The sequence below is a fragment of the Triticum aestivum genome, chromosome 3D (assembly GCF_018294505.1).
Source record: "Triticum aestivum cultivar Chinese Spring chromosome 3D, IWGSC CS RefSeq v2.1, whole genome shotgun sequence".
Lineage (NCBI taxonomy): Eukaryota > Viridiplantae > Streptophyta > Magnoliopsida > Poales > Poaceae > Triticum > Triticum aestivum.
This window is the reverse complement of record NC_057802.1, coordinates 299,689,400-299,716,674: the sequence shown is the minus strand read 5'-3', so window position 1 is coordinate 299,716,674 and position 27,275 is coordinate 299,689,400. Positions and strand designations below refer to the sequence as shown.

The 27,275-nt window shown below is 44.2% G+C and overlaps 1 protein-coding gene across 1 annotated transcript in view; it reads right to left on the bottom strand.

The window, feature by feature from the left end:
- LOC123078534 (amino-acid permease BAT1 homolog) overlaps nt 1-2,653 on the bottom strand; it is a 7,091-nt gene extending 4,438 nt beyond the window's left edge. The window contains exons 1-2 of the mRNA XM_044501071.1: nt 2,375-2,653; nt 405-668 (exon numbers count right to left, since the gene is read on the bottom strand). Of these exons, the coding sequence (XP_044357006.1) occupies nt 405-668; nt 2,375-2,511 (401 nt within the window). The 5' untranslated portion in view covers nt 2,512-2,653. The remainder of the gene's footprint in view (nt 1-404; nt 669-2,374) is intronic.
- Nucleotides 2,654-27,275: the final 24,622 nt, after the last annotated feature.

Genomic DNA, 27,275 nt, shown 5'->3' with positions numbered 1-27,275 from the left:
AATCCAAATACCGGCTTGGAATTGCCGATAGAACACGTGATGATTATCCCTATTCTTACGTGTTACGACAGCAAAACGAGACATATATGCTGCTCTTCGGTGGAGTACAAGAGATGAGAAGAGACAAGTTTCGCCGACTGAATCAATCATTAGAGGCTGGTGGATTCGAGGCGACAAGGTGCGCAAGCGTATGGGTAAAGTATGCGTAAAAAAAGAGAGGGAGACGTGAAGAGATCAACGCACGTTCTTATATTATGAGACGGAGAAAGTAAACGTGAAGAAAAATTGAAGGCTGGATATTTTTTTGTTTTTGAACTGGAGGCTGGATAAATTTGACACCACGTGCTGGGAATAATTTGTGTCCAAAATGAGACTCGTTGCGAAAAGCAAACAAGTAAACTTACCAGCCGGTGAGCCAGGAGGCAAAGGGGCCCCAACGTCGCTCGCTGCAGAGCCTGGCGCTCCAGAAGTAGAGTCCGCCGGAGGTAGGGTAGGCGGAGCAGATCTCGGCCATCGCTAGGCCGACGATGATGGTGAAGGTGCCGGCAATCGGCCAGCCATACACCATGGCCACCGGCCCACCAAACTCGAGACCTGTCCCGTACAACGTAGTGATGCCCGTAAGGACCGATATGATCGAGAAGGTCACCGAGAAGTTGGACAACAGCCTGCATGCGCAACATGAGTCACCCAGCGACACAATGCATCGTTATAAAATGCTTTCGTACTGTTCCACTTACCTCAAAAGAGGAGGCAAGAGGAAGCATGTCAAAATTGCTCTATTTTTTTTTTGGCATCAATGAAAACACAAAAACAAATGAAGCATGTGGAGCGGCTTCTACGGGAAACACAACAGTTAAAATGAAGCTGCATCGGTCCAAAACTAAATAATGAAGCTACATCTAATTTTTCTTTTAGGGAAAGCTACATCTGCATAAACTGATTTGAGCCGAATTTGCTATGCTGATAATTCAACTTAGTTTTGGGGCTTGCATATGAAAATGGGGGCCTCCTATTTAGCGCGCTACGTGGTAGCAAAACAAGCCAACGAGCACCCATCTTTCCGCAGTGCACCCTTTTGGGCCGGTCCATACATGAGGCGGGTTGCCCCTATTTTTTCATTTCGTTTGTTTGTTTCTCTTTTTTCTTTAAAATAATTTGGGATTTGAAAATGTTTCAAAATTCAAAAAATGTGAATTTTAAAAAAATCTTTGTGGGTCCAATAATATATATTTGTGATTTTGAATAAATGTTCCTTATTTTTAAAAAAATTGTGTCTTCAAAAAATAAAAGCATGTTTGTGAGTTACAGAAAAAATCATCGATAAAAAATGATCATGAATTCAAAAAATGCTCATGCATTTCAAAAAACGTTTTCGTCTAACAAAATAAATAAATTTCAAAAATTGTTCCTAAATTTACAAAAAAGTTTATCGATTCAAAAAAATTGATAATTTGTAAAAAATGTCCAAAATTTTGAAATATATTTGGGAATTCGAAAAAAATTCGTGAATTTTTAAGAAATATTTACGAAAGTTAAAAACGTTTTGGATTTCATAAAAAATTGTGGATTGAAAAATGTTCACTATTTTGAAAAGATGTTTGCAAAAAAAAAATTGAGAAAACGAACATGAAGGAAAGGAAATAAGGAAAATAGAAAAAGAAAGAAAAGAATGAGAAAAAAAAAACCAGAAAAAGGAGAGGAAAAAACGGCATGGGAAGGCTTTAGAACCTTCCCAAAATCGAAAAGGAGCTTGTTGGGAGTGTATAGGTATCCTACGCGCCAAATAGGACTGGTCATGAAAATGCCATTGGCTCAGCCAACCCTATGATCCAAATTGTATTGCAGTAACCATTAGTCGATAAAACCTAGTGAATTATGCTCAAAATAAATAGGGTTAATTTGATAAATGTCACTCGAATTCTGGCAATTCCAAGAAACACCATTGCAATTTTCAAATTTTGGATGGCATTTTTCAAAATTTGAAAATTGCAGTGGCGTTTCTCGGAATCACCAGAATTTGAGTGGCATTTATCCAATTAATCCAAATAAATAAATATGAAAATGTCTAGAGAAAAATGAATCTTTTTTAGCAAGAAAAATGAATCCTAATATGGTATTAAAGCCTTAATGTCAATGGATACGTACGCACAAAACTTTCTAGAAAAAATTAAGCACAAATCCTCTCAAACCATTTGGCGCATGGTCTACGACTACGAGTACGACTTGCATTGGACAAGGCAAGTGCACACCGTCCGCAAGCAACCCATCCGTCGTTGACACTTGACAGAACGAAACACGCAACTAGCAGTGGCTAGCTAAACAGAGCAAACAAGATCGGCAGGTTCGATTTCTGAATCAGTAGAGTACGTACGAGAGATTGCGCTTGAGCTGCGGCTCGTAGCCAAGGAGCCTCAGCTTCTTTGCGTCGTAGTCGTCGTCGCCGCCGCCGGCGGATATCACGGCGGCCTCGTCGCCGGCGAGCCGGCTGTAGCTGCTCTGCCCTGCCATGCTCACTCTTCTTCTGCGACCTTGAGACTAACAACAGTGGCTGGGAGGGACGGGTGATAGCCTACCTCAGCGAACTACCACTCCGAGATCCAGATGCTATGCTAATGACTCATGACAGTATGACAGGAACTTTATGATGGGGAAGACGCAGTCCGGGAGGGAAGGGAGAGGGTGCGGCGAGCGGGTGACCCAGATTCCGTAGAGATTCTGGCCATGTGTGTCTGCATGTGGGTCACTCTCTTAATTCTTTTAGACGCGTTTGGTTGCCTGCATTTGGCCCAGCCTGATCTGCACGGAAAGAACTTGACCCGTTTGGTTGCGTGTGTTTATTGTGCGACCCGCATGGCAGAGAACTTAAAGCACGTCCAGACCAGGCCCAGGGGAAACGCCCGAATCGGCAGTACCTCGCGAGCCTGGCTCGGGCGAGGCAGGGGAGGGCAACGCGCTTCTCTCCTCGTGCGACCAGGGAGCTGGCGCGAGCTCGTCCGCGTCACCGAAAAATCGGTGGGAGGATTTCGGCTCACCTCCCTCCGAGTCCACCCCTATTTAGCCCCTTCCTCACCGCCCCAACCCCCGCCACCATTCTCCATCCGTTCGAGCTTTCCTGCCGACTTGCATCAGCACCACGAGCATGTAAGCGGCGCATCTTCATCGGCCGGTGTTGATCTTCTACGACCCCCCCCCTCGTCCTCGAGCTGCAGCCATGGCCTCTGTGAGTTCAATCCCCCTTTCTCTCTGTTCCTTCTACCTAGATCTGAGCTGCAGCTAGGGTTTGATCTAGATGCATGGTTTATTACTGGTCTGATCTGTGAGCTCATATGGTTGATTTCTATGTTGCGGTTGCAATTTGTGGTAGGGCAAGATGTTCAAGCATGTGGTAGGCTAGATTAGTAGTAGAGTTTGAAGTTAAACCTTGTGCTTCTGTTGTTTCGTGCTTAGATGTGTGATTTGTAGCTATTGAGGGTCCATTTGTAGCATGCTGTTTGTGTTGGGGAACGCGGTATTTCAAAAATATTCCTACGATCACGCAAGGTCTATCTAGGAGATGCATAGCAACGAGACGGGAGAGTGTGTCCATGTACCCTCGTAGACCGAAAGCGGAAGCGTTTAGTAACGATGTTGATGTAGTCGAACGTCTTCACGATCCAGCCGATCCAAGTACCAAACGTACGGCACCTCCGGGTTCAGCACATGTTCAGCACGGTGACGTCCCTCGAGCTCTTGATCCAGTTGAGGATGAGGAAGAGTTCTGTCAGCACGACGGCGTGGAGACGGTGATGATGATATTACCGGCGTAGGGCTTCGCCTAAGCACTACGACGATATGACCGAGGTGTTGAACTGTGGAGGGGGGCACCGCACACGACTAAGACAATTGATCTTGTGTTCTAGGGTGCCCCCTGCCTCCGTATATAAAGGACGAGAGGGGGAGGCTGGGCGGCCCCTGTAGGGCGCGCCAAGAGAGAGGAGTCCTACTAGGACTCCGAGTCCTAGTAGGATTCCACTTGGTGGAAGGGGGAAGAAGGAACGGAGAGGGAAAGGGAAAGGGGGGCCGCACCCCTCCCCTAGTCCTATTCGGACTCCCCATAGGGGGTGGGGGTGGGGGTGGGGGCGCCACCTCCTCGTAGCCTGCCCTCTCTCTCCCCTAAGGCCCATGTTGGCCCATTACTTCCCCGGGGGGTTCCGGTAACCCCTCCGGCACTTTGTTTTTACCCGGTACCTCTCGGAACACTTCTGGTGTCCGAATAACGTCCAATATATCATTATTTATGTCTCGACCATTTCGACACTCCTCGTCATGTCCATGATCTCATCCGGGACTCCGAACAAACTTCGGTCATCAAATCACATAACTCATAATACAAATCATCATCAAACGTTAAGCATGTGGACCCTACGGGTTCGAGAACTATGTAGATATGACCGAGACACATCTCCGGTCAATAACCAATAGCGGAACCTGGATGCTCATATTGGCTCCTACATATACTACGAAGATCTTTATCGGTCAAACTGCATAACAACATACGTTATTCCCTTTATCATCGGTATGTTACTTGCCCGAGACTCGATCATCGGTATCATCATACCTAGTTCAATCTCGTTACCGGCAAGTCTCTTTACTCATTCCGTAATGCATCATCCCGTAACTAACTCATTAGTCACATTGCTTGCAAGGCTTATAGTGATGTGCAATACCGAGAGGGCCCAGAGATACCTCTTCGAAACACGAAATGACAAATCCTAATCTCGATCTATGCCAACTCAACAAACACCATCGGAGACACCTGTAGAGCATCTTTATAATCACCCAGTTACGTTGTGACATTTGATAGCACACAAAGTGTTCCTCCGGTATTCGGGAGTTGCATAATCTCATAGTCAGAGGAATACGTATAAGTCATGAAGAAAGCAACGGCAATAAAACTAAGCGATCATAATGCTAAGCTAACGGATGGGTCTTATCCATCACATCATTCTCTAATGATGTGATCCCGTTCATCAAATGATAACACATGTCCATGGTCAGGAAACTTAACCATCTTGGATTAACGAGCTAGTCAAGTAGAGGCATACTAGGGACACTCTGTTTGTCTATGTATTCACACATGTACTAAGTTTCCGGTTAATACAATTCTAGCATGAATAATAAACATTTATCATGATATAAGGAAATATAAATAACAACTTTATTATTGCCTCTAGGGCATATTTCCGGTTAATGGTTCTAACACCGATGGAGTCTTGGTGCTGATCATGTTTTGCTCGTGAGAGAGGCTTAGTCAACGGGTCTGCAACATTCAGATCCGTATGTATTTTGCAAATCTCTATGTCTCCCTCCTTGACTTGATTGCGGATGGAATTGAAGCGTCTCTTGATGTGTTTGGTTCTCTTGTGAAATCTGGATTCCTTCGCCAAGGCAATTGCTCCAGTATTGCCACAAAAGATTTTCATTGGACCCGATGCACTAGGTATTACACCTAGATCGGATATGAACTCCTTCATCCAGACTCCTTCATTTGCTGCTTCTGAAGCAGCTATGTACTCCGCTTCACACGTAGATCCTGCCACGACGCTCTGTTTGGAACTGCACCAACTAACAGCTCCACCATTCAATATAAATATGTATTCGGTTTGTGACTTAGAGTCATCCGTATCAGTGTCAAAGCTTGCATCGACGTAACCATTTACGACAAGCTCTTTGTCACCTCCATAAATGAGAAAGATATCCTTAGTCATTTTCAGGTATTTCAGGATGTTCTTGACCGCTGTCCAGTGATCCACTCCTGGATTACTTTGGTACCTCCCTGCTAAACTAATAAAAAGGCACACATCAGGTCTGGTACACAACATTGCATACGTGATAGAACCTATGGCTGAGGCATAGGGAATGACTTTCATTTTCTCTCTATCTTCTGCAGTGGTCGGGCATTGAGTCTGACTCAACTTCACACCTTGTAACACAGGCAAGAACCCTTTCTTTGACTGATCCATTTTGAACTTCTTCAAAACTTTATCAAGGTATGTGCTTTGTGAAATTCCAATTAAGCGTCTCGATCTATCTCTATAGATCTTGATGCCCAATACATAAGCAGCTTCACCGAGGTCTTTCATTGAAAAATACTTATTCAAATATCCTTTTATGCTATCCAGAAATTCGGTATTATTTCCAATCAACAATATGTCATCCACATATAATATTAGAAATGCTACAGAGTTCCCACTCACTTTCTTGTAAATACAGGCTTATCCAAAAGTTTGTATAAAACCATATGCTTTGATCACACTATCAAAGCGTATATTCCAACTCCGAGAGGCTTGCACCAGTCCATAAATGGATCGCTGGAGCTTGCACACTTTGTTAGCACCTTTAGGATCGACAAAACCTTATGGTTGCATCACATACAACTCTTCTTTAAGATATCCAATAAGGAATGCAGTTTCGACATCCATTTGCCAAATTTCATAATCATAAAATGCGGCAATTGCTAACATGATTCGGACAGACTTAAGCATCGCTACGGGTGAGAAGGTCTTATCGTAGTCCACTCCTTGAACTTGTCGAAAACCTTTTGCAACAAGTCGAGCTTTGTAGACAGTAACATTACCGTCAGCGTCAGTCTTCTTCTTGAAGATCCATTTATTCTCTATGGCTTGCCAATCATCTGGCAAGTCACCAAAGTCCACACTTTGTTCTCATACATGGATCCCATCTCATATTTCATGGCCTCAAGCCATTTCGTGGAATTTGGGCTGATCATCGCTTCCTCATAGTTCGTAGGTTCGTCATGGTCAAGTAACATGACCTCTAGAACAGGATTACTGTACCACTCTGGTGCGGATCGTACTCTGGTTGACCTACGAGGTTCGGTAGTAACTTAATCTGAAGTTTCATGATCATCATCATTAGCTTCCTCACTGATTGGTGTAGGAATCACTGGAACTGATTTCTGTGATGTACTACTTTCCAATTCGGGAGAAGGTACAATTACCTCATCAAGTTCTACTTTCCTCCCACTCACTTCTTTCGAGAGAAACTCCTTCTCTAGAAAGGATCCATTCTTAGCAACGAATATCTTGCCTTCGGATCTGTGATAGAAAGTGTACCCAACAGTCTCCTTTTGGTATCCTACGAAGACACATTTCTTCGATTTGGGTTCGAGCTTATCAGGTTGAAGCTTTTTCACATAAGCATCGCAGCCCCAAACTTTAAGAAACGACAAATTAGGTTTCTTGCCAAACCACAGTTCATATGGTGTCATCTCAACTGATTTAGATGGTGCCCTATTTAACGTGAATGGACCCGTCTCTAAAGCATAACCCCAAAACGATAGCGGTAAATCAGTAAGAGACATCATAGATCGCACCATATCCAATAAAGTACGGTTACGACGTTCGGACACACCATTACGTTGTGGTGTTCCAAGTGGCGTGAGTTGCGAAACTATTCCACATTGTTTCAAATGAAGACCAAACTCATAACTCAAATATTCACCTCCACGATCAGATCGTAGAAACTTTATTTTCTTGTTACGGTGATTTTCTACTTCACTCTGAAATTCTTTGAACTTTTGAAATGTTTCAGACTTATGTTTCATCAAGTAGATATACCCATATCTGCTCAAATCATCTATGAAGGTCAGAAAATAACGATACCCGCCGCGAGCATCAATACTCATCGGACCGCATACATCAGTATGTATTATTCCCAATAAGTCAGTTGCTCGCTCCATTGTTCCGTAGAACGGAGTCTTAGTTATCTTGCCCATGAGGCATGGTTCGCAAGCATCAAGTGATTCCTAATCAAGTGATTCCAAAAGCCCATCAGCATGGAGTTTGTTCATGCGCTTTACACCAATATGACCTAAACGGCAGTGCCACAAATAAGTTGCACTATCATTATTAACCTTGCATCTTTTGGCTTCAATATTATGAATATGTGTATCACCACAATCGAGATTCAACAAAAATAGACCACTCATCAAGGGTGCATGACCATAAAAGATATTACACATATAAATAGAACGACCATTATTCTCTTATTTAAATGAATAACTGTCTCGCATCAAACAAGATCCAGATATAATATTCATGCTCAACGCTGGCACCAAATAACAATTATTCAGGTCTAAAACTAATCCCGACGGTAGATGTAGAGGTAGCGTTCAGACGACGATCACATCAACTTTGGAACCATTTCCCACGCGCATCGTCACCTCGTCCTTAGCCAATCTTCGTTTAATCCGTAGCCCCTGTTTCGAGTTGCAAATATGAGCAACAAAACCAGTATCAAATACCCAGGCGCTACTACGAGCATTAGTAAGGTACACATCAATTCCATGTATATCAAATATACCTTTCACTTTGCCATCCTTCTTATCTGCCAAATACTTGGGGCAGTTCCGCTTCCAGTGACTAGTCCCTTTGCAGTAGAAGCACTCAGTCTCAGGCTTAGGTCCAAACTTAGGCTTCTTCACTTGAGCAGCAACTTGCTTGTCGTTCTTCTTGAAGTTCCCCTTCTGTCCCTTTGCCCTTTTCTTGAAACTAGTGGTCTTGTTAACCATCAACACTTGATGCTCTTTCTTGATTTCTACCTTCGTCGATTTCAGCATCGCGAAGAGCTCGGGAATAGTCTTTTCCATCCCTTGCATATTATAGTTCATCACGAAGCTGAGTCAAGTGGTTGTGGTACCCAGACATTCTGAGTATGTGTTCACTGACAGAACTATTCTCCTCCATTTTGCAGCTATAGAACTTGTTGGAGACTTCATATCTCTCAACTCGGGCATTTGCTTGAAATATTAAATTCAACTCCTGAAACATCTCATATGCTCCATGATGTTCAAAACGTCTGTGAAGTCCCGATTCTAAGCCATAAAGCATGGCACACTGAACTATGGAGTAGTCGTCAACTTTGCTCTGCGAGACGTTCATAACGTCTGGAGTTGCTCCTGCAGCGTGTCTTGCACCTAGCGGTGCTTCTAGGACGTAATTATTCTGTGCAACAATGAGGATAATCCTCAAGTTACGGACCCAGTCCGTGTAGTTGCTACCATCATCTTTCAACTTAGCTTTCTCTAGGAACGCATTAAAATCCAAAGGAACGACAGCACGGGCCATTGATCTACAACAACATAGACATGCAAAAAACTATCAGGTACTAAGTTCATGATAAATCTAAGTTCAATTAATCATATTACTTAAGAACTCCCACTTAGATAAATCTAAATGATCACGTGATCCATATCAACTAAACCATGTCCGATCATCATGTTAGATGGAGTAGTTTTCAATGGTGAACATCACTATGTTGATCATATCTACTATATGATTCATGTTCGACCTTTCGGTCTCAGTGTTCCGAGGCCATATCTGCATATGCTAGGCTCGTCAAGTTTAACCCGAGTATTCTGCACGTGCAAAACTGGCTTGCACCCATTGTATGTGAACGTAGCTTATCACACCCGATCATCACGTGGTGTCTCGGCACGACGAACTGTAGCAATGGTGCATACTCAGGGAGAACACTTATACCTTGAAATTTAGTGAGGATCATCTTATAATGCTACCACCATACTAAGAAAAATAAGATACATAAAGGATAAACATCACATGCAATCAAAATATGTGACATGATATGGCCATCATCATTTTGTGCCTTTGATCTCCATCTCCAAAGCACCGTCAAGATCTTCATCGTCACCGGCTTGACACCATGATCTCCATCGTAGCATCGTTGTCATCTCGCCAACTATTGCTTCTACGACTATCGCTACCGCTTAGTGATAAAGTAAAGCAATTACATGGCGATTGCATTTCATACAATAAAGCGACAACCATAAGGCTCCTGCCAGTTGCCGATAACTTTTACAAAACATGATCATCTCATAAAACAATTTATATCTCATGACGTCTTGACCATATCACATCACAACATGCCCTGCAAAAACAAGTTAGACGTCCTCTACTTTGTTGTTTCAAGTTTTACGTGGCTGCTACGGGCTTCTAGCAAGAACCGTTCTTACCTACGCATCAAAACCACAACGATTTTTTGTCAAGTGTGCTGTTTTAACCTTCAACAAGGACCGGCCGTAGTCAAACTCGATTCAACTAAAGTTGGAGAAACAGACACCTGCCAGCCACCTGTGTGCGAAGCACGTCGATAGAACCAGTCTCATGAACGCGGTCATGTAATGTCGGTCCAGGCCGCTTCATCCAACAATACCGCCGAATCAAAGTAAGACGTTGGTGGTAAGCAGTATGACTATTATCGCCCACAACTCTTTGTGTTCTACTCGTGTATATATCATCTACGCATAGACCTGGCTCGGATGCCACTGTTGGGGAACGCAGTATTTCAAAAATATTCCTACGATCACGCAAGATCTATCTAGGAGATGCATAGCAACGAGACGAGAGAGTGTGTCCACGTACCCTCGTAGACCGAAAGCGGAAGCGTTTAGTAACGCGGTTGATGTAGTCGAACGTCTTCACAATCCAACTGATCCAAGTACCGAACGTACGTCACCTCCGTGTTCAACACACGTTCAGCACGATGACGTCCCTCGAGCTCTTGATCCAGTTGAGGACGAGGGAGGGTTCCGTCAGCACGATGGCGTGGCGACGGTGATGATGATGTTACCGGCGCAGGGCTTCGCCTAAGCACTACGATGATATGACCGAGGTGTTGACACTACAAAAAAAGACACATCCGTGACATTTTGGGCCGAACGAGAAAAAATTCTGTCATGCTTATGACACTTCTATGACGATAATTGTGACAAAACCCGCAATCATCATAGATGTGGTGGGCTCCTACTTCTATGACAAAAAATCATGACAAAAAATGGGCTTTTCATCCTGGGCGGGCCGGAGACGCAGCTGCATGACATTCTTTGGGCCATGCATGACGAAAAAACCATGGTAGAAGCGAGGGCAAGGAAAATATCGGGGAGTTCCCGGTTACGGTGGGTGGTCGGGGGCCGAGCGATGCACGTTTCTCTCGTACACGTACGTGCGTGGGTGCGAGGCGTTGGGATCTAACTGAACCCGAGCGAGGCGATCGCCTACTGAACCCGAGCGATTGCACTGCAGGCTATGCGTTACTGAACCCGAGCGATCGATCGATGGCTGTTAACTGAACCCAATCGAGCGATTCCTTCGCTACTGCTGCTAACTGAAGCCGATCGAACCTGCTGCCTCTTGATGAACAGTGAGCGTTGTTAGGGGGTTGGATGTACAGTTCCCGGTGTGTGGGGGGTGGATGAACAGGACCCTGTGGTAGTAAAGGCCGTTGCCGCTGGATGAAGGGGACCCCGTCGATCGAGCCGGTTGGGGGGTGGATGAACAGGACCCCGTGGAGGGCTGGATGAACACGACCCCGTGGAGGGCTGGTTGAACAGTAGCCGACGGAGGGCTGGATGAACTGTAGCCTATGGAGGGGTGATTGAACAGGACCCCGTGGAGAGGGCTGGTTGAACAATAGCCGATGGAGGAGCGGTGGTGGCTGGATGAACAGGAGCTCGTGGATGAACAGTCGCAGGTGGAGGCTGGAGGAGGTCGACGGTGGATGAACAGTAGCCCGTGGAGGCTGGAGGAGGTCGACGGTGGAGATGAACAGTATCCCGTGGAGTCCCGTTTTGCGGTACGCCACACCCCTCCCGATGAACAGGACCACCGTTTCGACAGTAGCGCTCCAACACAAGTCCGTTTCCTCCGTTTTGCGGTATGCCACACCCCTCCCGATCAACAGGACCCTGTTTCGACCGTAGGAGGTCCAAGAGAAGTCCGTTTCCTCCATTTTGCGGTATGCCAGACCCCTCCCGATGAACAGGATCCCGTTTCGACCGTGGCCAGTCGAACACAAGGCCGTTTCCTCCGTTCTGCGGTACGCCAGGCCTCGTTTTGATCGGCTGTTCCGTCCAAGCCGGTTGGCTCCCGATGAACACGAAGTATTCCGTTGCCTCCCGATGAACACGACGCATTCCGTTGCCTCCCCATGAACACGACGGCACAGTTTATCCATTCCGACCAGGCCATGTACACGAGCCATGGCCGCACGCATGCGTGGGTAGCCGTTCGAGACCCTGCCCGTATGTACGTATGTGGCCGTATTTTTTGGCGTGTGGTTGTATGTACGTGTACACGGTTTAGACGGGACAACCTGAACTGCTACATGGGGGCTCTACTATGACATGTGCCGCTACTTACTCGGCCACGGTTCATCATTGCAGAGTGACCGATCGACCAGTATGTACGTACACGTTCCGACAAGATAGACAATAGTACGTACGCTTCGACCCGGTGGGTCCCAGTTGTCAGGGAGGATAAGGACACATTTCCTTGCGTGCGAAGATATAGCTGCTGGGTCCCAGCTGTCAGGGGAGGATATTTTTTTTGCCCGTAATAAGGATGCACTTCCTTGCATGCGAAGATGTAGCTAGTGGGTCCCAGTAGTCAGGGGGAGAAAACATTATTTTTCAGGGTAAAAAGGATGCAGTTGCATGCATGCGTCCATGGGCGTGGTGCGTCCCCACTGTCAGCCTCTCACGTACAGTCATCTTCCGATGACTCTCGTTTGTTGACCACATTAACCACACCGTGCCGAGCGCACCAAGGCCGGTGGACGACGGCGAGGCCCCAGACTGAAACGACCCGGAGATGGGGAAGACGCGGCAGTGGGGTCGCAGATGGAGAGGAGTGGGAAACTTGACTGGTTCAGGTGCGCGACAGCACTGCCGCCCACGGGAGACAGGAGCAAGAACAGAGGTTGAAGAAGGAGCACGGCTATTGGATTAACATCCAATGGTCCAGCTGCTAGAATCATTTGTTGATTAAGTTGACAAAGCCCTGCGTACACGTCCGCTTAGTAGGCCCACAAGTCAGCCACCAAATCTGACGGGTCCCAGCTGTCAACGGGAGGAATAGTTTTTTCGCATAACAAGGAGGCACTTCCTTCTGTGTGAAGATACAGCCGGTGGTCAGCTGTCAGGGGGAGGAAACATTTTTTCCAGCTTAATAAGGAGGAACTTTCCTTGTGTGCGACCATGGACCTCATGGGTGAGGGAGTCCTGGATTAGGGGGTCCTCGGGCGTCCGGGCTATGTGACATGGGCCGGACTAATGGGCCGTGAAGATACAAGATAGAAGGCCTTCCCCCGTGTCCGGATGGGACTCTCCTTTGCGTGGATGGCAAGCTTGGCATTCGGATATGAAGATTCTTTTCTCTGTAAACCGACTCTGTACAACCCTAGGTCCCTTCGGTGTCTATATAAACCGGATGGTTTAGTCCGTAGAGGCAATCATAATCATACAGGCTAGACATCTAGGGGTTAGCCCTTACGATCTCGAGGTAGATAAACTCTTGTAACCCCTATACTCATCAAAGTCAATCAAGCAGGAAGTAGGGTATTACCTCCATTAAGAGGGCCCGAACCTGGGTAAACATCGTGTCCCCTGTCTCCTGTTACCTTCAATCTTCAGACGCACAGTTCGGGACCGCCTACCCGAGATCGACCGGTTTTGACACCGACATTGGTGCTTTCATTGAGAGTTCCACTGTGCCGTCGACAGAAGGTTCGATGGCTCGCTCGATCATCTTCTATGATGCCGTTTCCTGGGAAGTTTTCCTCCCCGGCCAGATCTTTGTATTCGGCGGCTTCCTTCTACGTACCAACTCAATTGGCCACCTCGAGCAGATCGACAGGTACGCCCCTGGTCAACAGATCAGTTTCGGGAATCTGAATTATGTTGCCGATATCCAAGGAGATTTGATCTTTGGAGGGTTCGCGACCCCGATCGTCGCTCTGGCCTTAAATCCAGAGCAAACCACCAGGTCTGAAGATGGGTGTCTGGAGCCCACCGGACTTTCGGCTGCGAATCGCACTATTGAGGATCCGGAGGCAACCGTGTCCACGGCAAACTCGGGATTAGACCAGGTTCCCCCTATCATTGAAAGGCCGGACTCGCCCCCGGACTCCCAATCCAAACTCTCGAAGTCCATGCCAAGTAGGCATGGCCAGGAAGCTTTCACCCCGGCCAGCCCCGTGGACTCTCGCTTCCGCGTCCAAACCTCGCTCTTAAACGAGGCCCCGGACTTAATGCGATCCCTCGCCATTACAGAGGAATCACTTCCGAACTGCGCCCAGCCCAGACTAGGGGCTGAGAGCGGGGAATTTTACGTCCCACCCACCACCTACTTCATAGCCACTGTTGAAGACATAACTGACATGCTGGACTACGCCTCCGAAGACATCGACGGCATGGACGACGATGCCGGAGACGAACATGGCCAAGACCCACCGATTACCGGATGCTAGACGGCCACCTCCACATATGACGTGTATATGGTGGACACACCTAAAGAAGATGACGACCACGGGAGGAAGGATCCGGTTGAGGACAAGCCTGTTGAAGCACCTCCAAAGCGTCGACGTCAGCGGCGCCGCTCAAAATCGCGTCGCGAAAAAGATTGCAATACCGGCACCGAAAACAATCACACTCCACAGAACGCCGAAGACCCTGAAGCCCCTGTTGAGCCAACATCTGAACAGGATGATTGGAAGGATGGGAAAGTTAACCCTGATGATCTAGTTGGGAACAAGGACTCGGAGGACAGTAAATATCTGCCACCCTCCGAGGATAATGTGAGCCTCGGTGACGAAGACTTCATCGTGCCAGAGGAACCCCTCGAGCAAGAGCGCTTCAAGTGCCAGCTAATCGCAATGGCGAGAAGCCTTAAAAAAGAAACATCAACAGCTCCAAGCCGAACAGGATACACTCAACGACAGATGGATTCAAGTCCTGGCGGCTGAAGAGTACGACCTTCAACGCCCAACAAAGAGTTATCCGAAGTGTCGGCTACTTCCACAATTTGACAACGAGGCCGAGCCCATACCGTCAAGACACGACAGTGCTGATGAACCAGACCGGCCACCACGTGGACGAGATAAAGGGGCCACTTACGCAGAACACCAACCCGCGCCACCTCGCCGTAGAGGCAGAGAGACAACGACACCAGGGTACACCTACGACCTACGGCAGGACCTGGACAATAGAGCAAGCCAAGCCAGATCAATCTATGGATCAAGGGGGCGTGTGATACGTCTCAGTCGTATCTACTATTCCAAACACTTTTGCCCTTGTTTTGGACTCTAACTTGCATGATTTGAATGGAACTAACCCGGACTCACGTTGTTTTCAGCAGAATTGCCATGGTGTTATTTATGTGCAGAAACAAAAGTTCTCGGAATGACCTGAAACTTCACGAAGATTATTTTTGGAAATAATAAAAAATAAAGGCGAAAGAATCAAGGCCAAGGGGCCCACACCCTTTCCACGAGGGTGGGGGGCGCGCCTGCCCCCTGGGCGCGTCCCTGCCTCGTGGCCCCCCTGGAGCTCCACCGACCTCAACTCCAACTCCATATATTCATGTTCGGGGAGAAAAATCAGAGAGAAAGATTCATCGCGTTTTACGATACGGAGCCGCCGCCAAGCCCTGAACTCTCTCGGGAGGGCTGATTTGGAGTCCGTTCGGGGCTCCGGAGAGGCGAATCCGTCGTCGTCGTCATCATCAACCATCCTCCATCACCAATTTCATGATGCTCACCGCCGTGCGTGAGTAATTCCATCGGAGGCTTGCTGGACGGTGATGGGTTGGATGAGATTTATCATGTAATCAAGTTAGATTTGTTTGGGTTTGATCCCTAGTATCCACTATATTCTGAGATTGATGTTGCTATGACTTTGCTATGCTTAATGCTTATCACTAGGGCCTGAGTGCCATGATTTCAGATCTGAACCTATTATGTTTTCATGAATATATGTGAGTTCTTGATCCTATCTTGCAAGTCTATAGTCACCTACTATGTGTTATGATCCGGCAACCCCAAAGTGACAATAATCGGGACCACTCCTGGTGATGACCGTAGTTTGAGGAGTTCATGTATTCACTATGTGTTAATGCTTTGGTCCGATACTCTATTAAAAGGAGGCCTTAATATCCCTTAGTTTCCGCTAGGACCCCGCTGCCACGAGAGGGTAGGACAAAAGATGTCATGCAAGTTCTTTTCCATAAGCACGTATGACTATATTCGGAATACATGCCTACATTACATTGATGAATTGGAGCTAGTTCTGTGTCACCCTATGTTATGACTGTTACATGATGAACCGCATCCGGCATAATTCTCCATCACCGATCCAATGCCTACGAGCTTTTCACATATTGTTCTTTGCTTATTTACTTTACCGTTGCTACTGTTACAATCACTACAAAACCAAAAAATATTACTTTTGCTACCGTTACCGTTACTTCCATACTACTTTGCTACTAAACACTTTGCTGCAGATACTAAGTTATCCAGGTGTGGTTGAATTGCCAACTCAACTGCTAATACTTGAGAATATTCTTTGGCTCCCCTTGTGTCGAATCAATAAATTTGGGTTGAATACTCTACCCTCGAAAACTGTTGCGATCCCCTATACTTGTGGGTTATCAAGACTATTTTCTGGCGCCGTTGCCGGGGAGCATAGCTCTATTCTTTGAGTCACTTGGGATTTATATCAGCTGGTCATTATGAAGAACTTGAAAGACGTGAAAACAAAAATTTATCCCTCAACTACGAGGGGAGGTAAGGAACTGCCATCTAGCTCTGCACTTGATTCACCTTTTGTTTTGAGTAAGCTTGAACACCTAAACCTGCTTCTACTATTAATTCTGATATGTCGCATGTTATTGATGATGCCACTTCTGCTATGCATGATACTTATGATGAAACTACTTCTATGCTTGATACTACTGTGCCACTTGGTGAATTTCTTGATGAATAACTTGCTAGGGCTAGGGAGAATGAAATTATTAAAACTGATAATATTGATGAAAGTGATGATGAAGACTCTCCCAATAAATATGAATTGCCTGTCGTGCCTGAGGGCTATGTTATGGATGAAGAAACTGCTAAAGACTTTCTTGCTTGCAATGATAGAAGTGATCTTAAGAAACTATTAGCTAAGCTGAAACAAAAAAAACTCTGAATGCTAGAATGAAATATGATCCTGCTTATGCTACTTCACCTATCTTTGTTACTTAAGGATTATGAAATCGCTGTCGACCCTGATATAATTACTTTGGTTGAATCTGATCCCTTCTATGGCTATGAATCTGAAACTGTTGTGGCACATCTTACTAAATTAAATGATATAGCTACCCTGTTCACTAATGATGAGAAAACTCGCTACTATTATATCCTTAAGATATTTCCGTTCTCATTAAAGGGTGATGCTAAGACATGGTTTAATTCTCTTGATCCTGGTTGTGTGCGTAGTCCCCAGGATATGATTTATTACTTCTCTGCTAAATATTTCCCCGCTCATAGGAAACAAGCTGCTTTAAGGGAAATATATAATTTTGTGCAAATTGAAGAAGAGAGTCTCCCACAAGCTTGGGGGAGGCTTCTCCAATTACTTAATGCTTTGCCTGATCATCCTCTCAAGAAAAATGAAATAATTGATATCTTTTATAATGGACTAATCGATGCTTCCAGAGACGACCTGGATAGTTGTGCTGGTTCTATTTTCAGGGAAAGAACACCAGATGAAGCTGAAATTCTATTGAATAATATGTTGACAAATGAAAATAATTGGACACTTCCTGAAGCAACTCCTAAGCCAACTCCGAAGAAAAGGGGTGTTCTATTTCTCAGTCCTGAAGATATGCAAGAGGCAAAGAAATCTATGAAAGAAAAAGGTATAAAAGCTGAAGATGTTAAGAATTTACCTCCTGTTACATGGTCTTAATTTACCGCCTGTTGAAGAAATACATTGTCCTGATAACTCGACACAGGTAGTAAAGGTAAATTCTCTCTATAGATATGATAAAGCTGAAATCCCTCCTACTAAGTTTGCTAGCCAATGCTTAGATGCGTTTGATAACTTTATGGTTAAGCAAGAAGATTTCAATGCTTATTTTGGTAGACAATTGAAACGTAATGCTTATATGATTGAACACTTGGGTGATTATAATTCTAGAGTTAAAGGTGAACTTAAACTCATTAGTAAACATGCTTCTATGGTTACCACTCAAGTAGAACAAGTACTTAAAGCTTAGAATGATTTGCTCAATGAATTGAATAATAAGAAGAATGATTTTGCTGTTAGAGTGGCTACTAGAACTGGTAAAATGACTCAGGAACCTTTGTATCCTGAAGGCCACCCTAAGAGAATTGAGCAAGATTCTCAGAGAAATAATATTGATGCACCTAGTCCTTCTAAAAGGAAGAAAAAGAAAAATGATAGGACTTTGCATGCTTCTAGTGAACCTATTGATGAAACACCTGAGAATCCAAATGATATTTCTATTTCTGATGCTGAAACACAATCTGGTAATGAACATGAACCTAGTGATAATGTTAATGATGATGGTCATGTTGATGCTCAACCTAGTAATGAGAATGATGTAGAAATTGAACTTGTTGTTGATCTTGATAACCCACAATCAAAGAATCAACGTTATGATAAGAGAGACTTTGTTTCTAGGAAACACGGTAAGGAAAGAGAGCCATGGGTTCAGAAACCCATGCCTTTTCCTCCCAAACCATCCAAGAAAAAGGATGATGAGGATTTTGAGCACTTTGCTGAAATGATTAGACCTATCTTCTTGCATACGCGTTTGACTGATATGCTCAAAATGAATCCTTATGCCAAGTATATGAAAGAAATCGTTACAAATAAAAGAAAGATACCGGAAGCTGAAATTTCCACCATGCTTGCTAATTATACTTTCAAGGGTGGAATACCTAAGAAACTAGGAGATCCAGGAGTACCCACTATACCATGCTCCATTAAAAGAAACTATGTTAAAACTACCTTGTGTGATCTTGGAGCCGGTGTTAGTGTTATGCCTCTCTCTTTATATCGTAGACTTGATTTGAATAAGTTGATACCTACTGAAATATCTTTGCAAATGGCTGATAAATCAACTGCTATACCTGTCGGTATTTGTGAGGATGTGCCTGTTGTGGTTGCAAACGTTACTATTTTAACGGACTTTGTTATTCTTGATATTCCCGAGGACGATAGTATGTATATTATTCTTGGAAGACCCTTTTTGAATACTGCAGGGGCTGTTATTGATTGCAACAGGGGCAATGTCACTTTTCATGTTAATGGTAATGAGCATACGGTACACTTTCCGAGGAAACAACCTCAAGTTCATAGTATAAACTCTATTGGAAAAACTCCATCGATTATTTTTGGAGGTTTCGAATTTCTTCTTCCCACTGTCAAAAAGATATATGATATTCTTATTATTGGGGATGTGCATATCCCCGTTGAGGTAACATAGTGTTATTCAAAATTTCTCCGGTTTCATGCAATTCGGAATGAGTTTGTTAACAAGACCTGATCAACCTTGTTAGTGGATTCCTTTTGATGAGCATGAAATGGATGATTAGAAGGCACAACCTTCTGTACCCTCCTTTTACTTTCTGTTATTTAGTTGAAATAAAGTAAAATAGTACTTTTCTGTCTGTTTTCTGAATTATCCGTGCAATATAAAAATACCCTGAAAATAAAAGCTCTCCAAATTCCTTGAAATTTAAATATGATTTTTTTCTGGAATATTTGAGAATATTTGGCACTGAGAACACAGCAGGGGGAGCAAGCACCTGGGCACGAGGGTCCAGGGCGCGCCCACCCCTTGGGCGCGCCCCTGCCTCCTGGGCCCACGGTGGCTCCCCTCCATTTATTCCTGCACCCACACACTTCTTCTTCCTCCCAAAAAAATCACCATCCAGCTCAAGCACGAGTTCTAGCTCATTTTGCTGCAATTTTCGATCTCCTTGCTCAAAGCACCTCTCACAAAACTGCTTTGGGGGATTGTTCCTTGGTATGTGACTTCTCCATTGGTCCAATTAGTTTTTGTTCTAGTGCTTTATTCATTGCAAATTTGTGCTGCCTAGGTGACCATGTTCTTGAGCTTGCATGTCAAATTTATATGGTTCCAAGTAGTTTTAATGCATGATATAAGCTCTAGGCACTTGTAGGAGTAGTTGCTATCAATTTTGTTGAGCTTGGTTCACTTTTATTTGAAGTTACTAAAAATTTCAGAAAATGATGAAGAGATTTTTGAGGGGCTCATCGAGCCGAAGCTCGAAGGAAAAGCAAAGTGAAGAAGAAGAGAGGCCCAAATATAATCTACCTCATACCGTGGAGGTTCGGCCGTGTGAATGGCCTTGCGATGATTTCTTGAGAGCAGCCGGGATTTATGATGATTTTTATGAGTTGGCTGAGAATGCAGGCCTCACCGACTTCCTCCACGACCAACGCGAACAGTATCTCTTACTCACCAATACCTTTGTGCAAAATTTTCATTTCCATTGTAGGAGGTCACCACCTACGGTGGATTTTTATTTATATGATGAGTATAAGGAGATGACCCTTCGTGAATTCTGTAGAGTTTGCAAGTTACCTTTTCCTGGTATCATAGAGGAACCACATAGTAACAATGTGGAGGGGTTTATTGATACAATTGCTGTAGGGGAAACGAGGAAGGTTTTCGACGCACGAATCACTAGCATACACTTTCCTGTTCTACGTTACTTTGGTATATTTGCTAGTAGATGCTTAATTGGTCGCGGAAACTGTGGAAACTTGAGTGTCCCTTATATTATTATTTTGTTCCATGCCTTGTTTCGAGATGACACATTTAGTATGGGCGCTACTGTTGCAAAGCGGTTAAATCTTAACCGTACTAAGGGGCCCATCTTGGGAGGTATCTTCGCCTTGCGCCTCACTGCACATTTTAACATACCTATTAGACATTATGAGAAAGAAGAAAAGTTGTTGCCTCCTATTTTTCTAGACTATAAGAGTATGGTAGCACATGATTTTATTGTTAATAATAGGGAAAGGGCACTTAAATACAAACTGATATTTGATAAGAGTCACCATGAGACTATTACCTTGCCCGCTCCTTCCTTGTTTGATTTATCTGCAGGCAAGTATCTCGTTCCGCTGGTGGCCATCCACGCCTACTGGAACCCTCCATCAGCTACAAAGCCAGAGTCAGAACCACAATTTGATCCTCCACGATAGTCTAATTACCAGTGGGATCCGGAGGCGATTGCCAACCAGTGGAAATTCGAGGCTTCTTCTCAGTACGACCCCAACTACAACTATGGATATCCGCCAGGCCAGCCGTGGCAACAGACCAACTTAGGCCAAAAGCCTAAGCTTGGGGGAGTACGTATTTCTCACCGACATTACATTTATGTTCACACTCATTGCCAGTTGTCGGTGCTCATACTTTTTCACTATACTATCCATGCTAGTTTCTTTTCCTTTTTTCTGCTTTCTTCTTGTGTGTTTGAAAAACCTTAAGAAAACCAAAAAAATTAGTAGTAGCTTTTAGCTAGTTTACTTTCTTGCTTGTAGTAGTAGTAATTAAAATGAAAACCCAAAAATATTTCTCGTTCTTCTTTTGCTTGTTGGGAGCTTTCCCGTGTAAATAGTTTTATTTCTTTTCTTTTCTTTGGGGGTCGATAGGAGAAGACCATAATGAAAATGTTGAAGTGGCTCCTATATGCATTATTGTTGATTTAACCAAGAGCCCATATTACCTTGTCTTCTCCTTTAAATTGAATGCTTGCAGATTCCAGCTTAGTCCAATGCACGTGCACTATTATTATTATTCACATCATTCGGTCATGCAAGTGAAAGGCAATTATGACAATATATGATGGACTAATTGAGATAAGAGAAGCTGGTATGAACTCGACCTCTCTTGTTTTTGTAAATATGATTAGTTCATCGTTCCTGATTCAGCCTATTATGAATAAACATGTTTGCAATGACAATTGGAGATTATAGTTGCTTATGCCATGCTTAATTAGCTAGGAGTTTATAATGGCTTACCTTGCGTGCCAACATGCTATTAAAATGGTTGTGATGTGGTATGATGGGGTGGTATCCTCCTTTGAATGATTCAAGTGACTTGACTTGGCACATGTTCACACATGTAGTTGAAACAAATCAACATAGCCTTCACGATATTTATGTTCATGGTGGATTATACCCTACTCATGCTTGCACTCAATGTTTATTAATTTTAATGCATGTTCATGACCGTTGTCGCTCTCTAGTTGGTCGCTTCCTAGTCTTTTTCTAGCCTTCACTTGTACTAAGCGGGAATACTGCTTGTGCATCCAATTCCTTAAACCCCAAAGTTATTCCATATGAGTCCACCATACCTTCCTATATGCGGTATCTACCTGCCGTTCCAAGTAAATTTGTATGTGCCAAACTCTAAACCTTCAAATGAAATTCTGTTTTGTATGCTCGAATAGCTCATGTATCAACTAGGGTTGTCCTTATGTTCCATGTTAGTGAAGGAAATATGCCCTAGAGGCAATAATAAAGTTATTATTTATTTCCTTATATCATGATAAATGTTTATTATTCATGCTAGAATTGTATTAACCGGAAACATGATACATGTGTGAATACATAGACAAACAGAGTGTCACTAGTATGCCTCTACTTGACTAGCTCGTTGATCAAAGATGGTTATGTTTCCTAGCCATAGACATGAGTTGTCATTTGATTAACGGGATCACATCATTAGGAGAATGATGTGATTGACTTGACCCATTCCGTTAGCTTAGCACTCGATCGTTTAGTATGTTGCTATTGCTTTCTTCATGACTTATACATGTTCCTATGACTATGAGATTATGCAAATCCCATTTACCGGAGGAACACTTTGTGTGCTACCAAACATCACAACGTAACTGGGTGATTATAAAGGTGCTCTACAGGTGTCTCCGAAGGTACTTGTTGGTTTGGCGTATTTCGAGATTAGGATTTGTCACTCCGATTGTCGGAGAGGTATCTCTGGGCCCACTCGGTAATGCACATCACTATAAGCCTTGCAAGCATTGCAACTAATGAGTTAGTTGCGGGATGATGTATTATAGAACGAGTAAAGAGACTTGCCGGTAACGAGATTGAACTAGGTATTGAGATACCGACGATCGAATCTCGGGCAAGTAACATACCGATGACAAAGGGAACAACGTATGTTGTTATGCGGTTTGACCGATAAAGATCTTCGTAGAATATGTGGGAGCCAATATGAGCATCCAGGTTCCGCTATTGGTTATTGACCGGAGACGTGTCTCGGTCATGTCTACATTGTTCTCGAACCCGTAGGGTCCGCACGCTTAAAGTTCGATGACGGTTATATTATGAGTTTATGTGATTTGATGTACCGAAGGTAGTTCGGAGTCCCGGATGAGATCGGGGACATGACGAGGAGTCTCGAAATGGTCGAGACATAAAGATCGATATATTGGACGACTATATTTGGACATCGGAAAGGTTTCCAGTGATTCGGGTATTTTTTGGAGTACCGAAGAGTTATGGGAATTCGCCGGGGAGTATATGGGCCTTATTGGGCTTTAGGGGAAAGAGAGAGGAGAGGCTGCACGCGCCCCCAAGGCCTAGTCCGAATTGGACTAGGGGGAGGGCCTGCGCCCCCTCCTTCCTTCTCTTCTCTTTCCCCTTTCCTTGACTCCTACTCCTACTACTTGGAAGGGGGGGGGGGAATCCTACTCCCGGTGGGAGTAGGACTCCTCCAAGGGCGCGCCATAGAGAGGGCCGGCCCTCCCCCTCCTCCACTCCTTTATATACGGGGGCAAGGGGGCACCCCAAGGACACAACAATTGATCGTTGGATCTCTTAGCCATGTGCGGTGCCCCCCTCCACCATAATCCACCTCGGTCATATCGTAGCAGTGCTTAGGCGAAGCCCTGCGTCGGTAGAACATCATCATCGTCACCACGCCGTCGTGCTGACGGAACTCTCTCTCAAAGCTCGGCTGGATCGGAGTTCAAGGGACGTCATCGAGTTGAACGTGTGCTGAACTCGGAGGTGCCATGCGTTCGGTACTTGATCGGTGGGATCGTGAAGACGTACGACTACATCAACCGCGTTGTGCTAACGCTTCCGCTTTCGGTCTACGAGGGTACGTGGACACACTCTCCCCTCTCGTTGCTATGCATCACCATGATCTTGTGTGTGCGTAGGATTTTTTTTGAAATTACTATGTTCCCCAACAGTGGTATCAGAGCCAGGTTTTATGCGTTGATGTTATATGCACGAGTAGAACACAAATGAGTTGTGGGCGATATAAGTCATACTGCTTACCAGCATGTCATACTTTGGTTCGGCGGTATTGTTGGATGAAGCGGCCCGGACCGACATTACGCGTACGCTTACGCGAGACTGGTTCTACCGACGTGCTTTGCACATAGTTGGCTGGCGGGTGTCAGTTTCTCCAACTTTAGTTGAACCGAGTGTGGCTACGCCTGGTCCTTGTGAAGGTTAAAACAGCACCAACTTGACAAACTATCGTTGTGGTTTTGATGCGTAGGTAAGAACGGTTCTTGCTAAGCCCGTAGCAGCCACGTAAAACTTGCAACAACAAAGTAGAGGACGTTTAACTTGTTTTTGCAGGGCATGTTGTGATGTGATATGGTCAAGACATGATGCTAAATTTTATTGTATGAGATGATCATGTTTTGTAACCGAGTTATCGGCAACTGGCAGGAGCCATATGGTTGTCGCTTTATTGTATGCAATGCAAATCACCCTGTAATGCTTTACTTTATCACTAAGCGGTAGCGATAGTCGTAGAAGCATAAGATTGGCGAGACGACAACGATGCTACGATGGAGATCAAGGTGTCGCGCCGGTGACGATGGTGATCATGACGGTGCTTCAGAGATGGAGATCACAAGCACAAGATGATGATGACCATATCATATCACTTATATTGATTGCATGTGATGTTTATCTTTTATGCATCTTATCTTGCTTTGATTGACGGTAGCATTATAAGATGATCCCTCACTAAATTATCAAAGTATAAGTGTTCTCCCTGAGTATGCACCGTTGCGAAAGTTCTTCGTGCTGAGACACCACGTGATGACCGGGTGTGATAGGCTCTACGTTCAAATACAACGGGTGCAAAACAGTTGCACACGCGGAATACTCAGGTTAAGCTTGACGACCCTAGCATATAATAGATATGGCCTCGGAACACGGAGACCGAAAGGTCGAGCGTGAATCATATAGTAGATATGATCAACATAGTGATGTTCACCATTGAAACTACTCCATCTCACGTGATGATCGGACATGGTTTAGTTGATATGGATCACGTGATCACTTAGAAGATTAGAGGGATGTCTATCTAAGTGAGAGTTCTTAAGTAATATGATTAATTGAACTTAAATTTATCATGAACTTAGTCCTGATAGTATTTTGCAAATTATGTTGTAGATCAATAGCTCGCGTTGTTGCTTCCCTATGTTTATTTTGATATGTTCCTAGAGAAAAATTATGTTGAAAGATGTTAGTAGCAATGATGCGGATTGGATCCGTGATCTGAGGATTATCCTCATTGCTGCACAGAAGAATTATGTCCTTGATGCATCGCTAGGTGACAGACCTATTGCAAGAGCAGATGCAGACGTTATGAACGTTTGGCTAGCTTAATATGATGACTACTTGATAGTTTAGTGCACCATGCTTAACGACTTAGAATCGGGACTTCAAAGACGTTTTGAACGTCATGGACCATATGAGATGTTCCAGGAGTTGAAGTTAATATTTCAAGCAAATACCCGAGTTGAGAGATATGAAGTCTCCAACAAGTTCTATAGCTAAAAGATGGAGGAGAATAGCTCAAGCAGTGAGCATATTCTCAGATTGTCTGGGTACTACAATCGCTTGAATCAAGTGGGAGTTAATCTTCCAGATAAAATAGTGATTGACAGAATTCTCTAGTCACCATCACCAAGTTAGTAGAACTTCGTGATGAACTATAGTATGCAAGGGATGACTAAAGTAATTCCCGAGCTCTTCGCGATGCTGAAATCGACGAAGGTAGAAATCAAGAAAGAGCATCAAGTGTTGATGGTTAACAAGACCACTAGTTTCAAGAAAAGGGCAAAGGGACAGAAGGGGAACTTCAAGAAGAACGACAAGCAAGTTGCTGCTCAAATGAAGAAGCCCAAGTCTGGACCTAAGCCTGAGACTAAGTGCTTCTACTGCAAAGGGACTGGTCACTGGAAGCGGAACTGCCCCAAGTATTTGGTGGACAAGAAGGATGGCAAAGTGAACAAAGGTATATTTGATATACAGATTATTGATGTGTATTTTACTAGTGTTCGTAGCAACCCCTCGGTATTTGATACTGGTTCAGTGGCTAAAGAGTAGTAACTCGAAACGGGAGTTGCATAATGAACAGAAACTAGTTAAGGAGGAAGTGACGATGTGTATTGGAAGTGGTTCCAAGATTGATATGATCATCATCGCACACTCCCTATACTTTCGGGATTAGTGTTGAACCTAAATAAGTGTTATTTGGTGTTTGCGTTGAGCATGAATATGATTTGATCATGTTTATTGCAATACGTTTATTCATTTAAAGTCAGAGAATAATTGTTGTTCTGTTTACATGAATAGAACCTTCAATGGTCATAGACCCAATGAAAATGGTTTGTTGTATCTCGATCGTAGTGATACACATATTCATAATATTGAAGCCAAAAGATGCAAAGTTAATAATGATAGTGCAACTTATTTGTGGCACTGCCGTTTAGGTCATATTGGTGTAAAGCGCATGAAGAAACTCCATGCTGATGGGCTTTTGGAATCACTTGATGCTTGCGAACCATGCCTTATGGGCAAGATGACTAAGACTCCATTCTCCGAAACAATGGAGCAAGCAACTGACTTATTGGAAATAATACATACTAATGTATGCGATCCGATGAGTGTTGAGGCTCGCGCCGGGTATCGTTATTTTCCGACCTTCACAGATGATTTGAGCAGATATGTGTATATCTACTTGATGAAACATAAGTCTGAAACATTTGAAAAGTTCAAAGAATTTCAGAGTGAAGTGGAAAATCATCGTGACAAGAAAATAAGGTTTCTACGATCTGATCGCGGAGACAAATATTTGAGTTACGAGTTTGGTCTTCAATTAAAACAATGTGGAATAGTTTCACAAATTCGTGCCACCTGGAACACCACAGCATAATGGTGTGTCCGAACGTCATAACCGTACTTTATTGGATATAGTGCAATCTATGATGTTTCTTACCAATTTACCACTATAGTTTTGGGGTTATGCATTAGAGACAGCTGCATTCACGTAAAAAAAGGGGCGCCATCTAAAGCCGTTTGAGACAACACC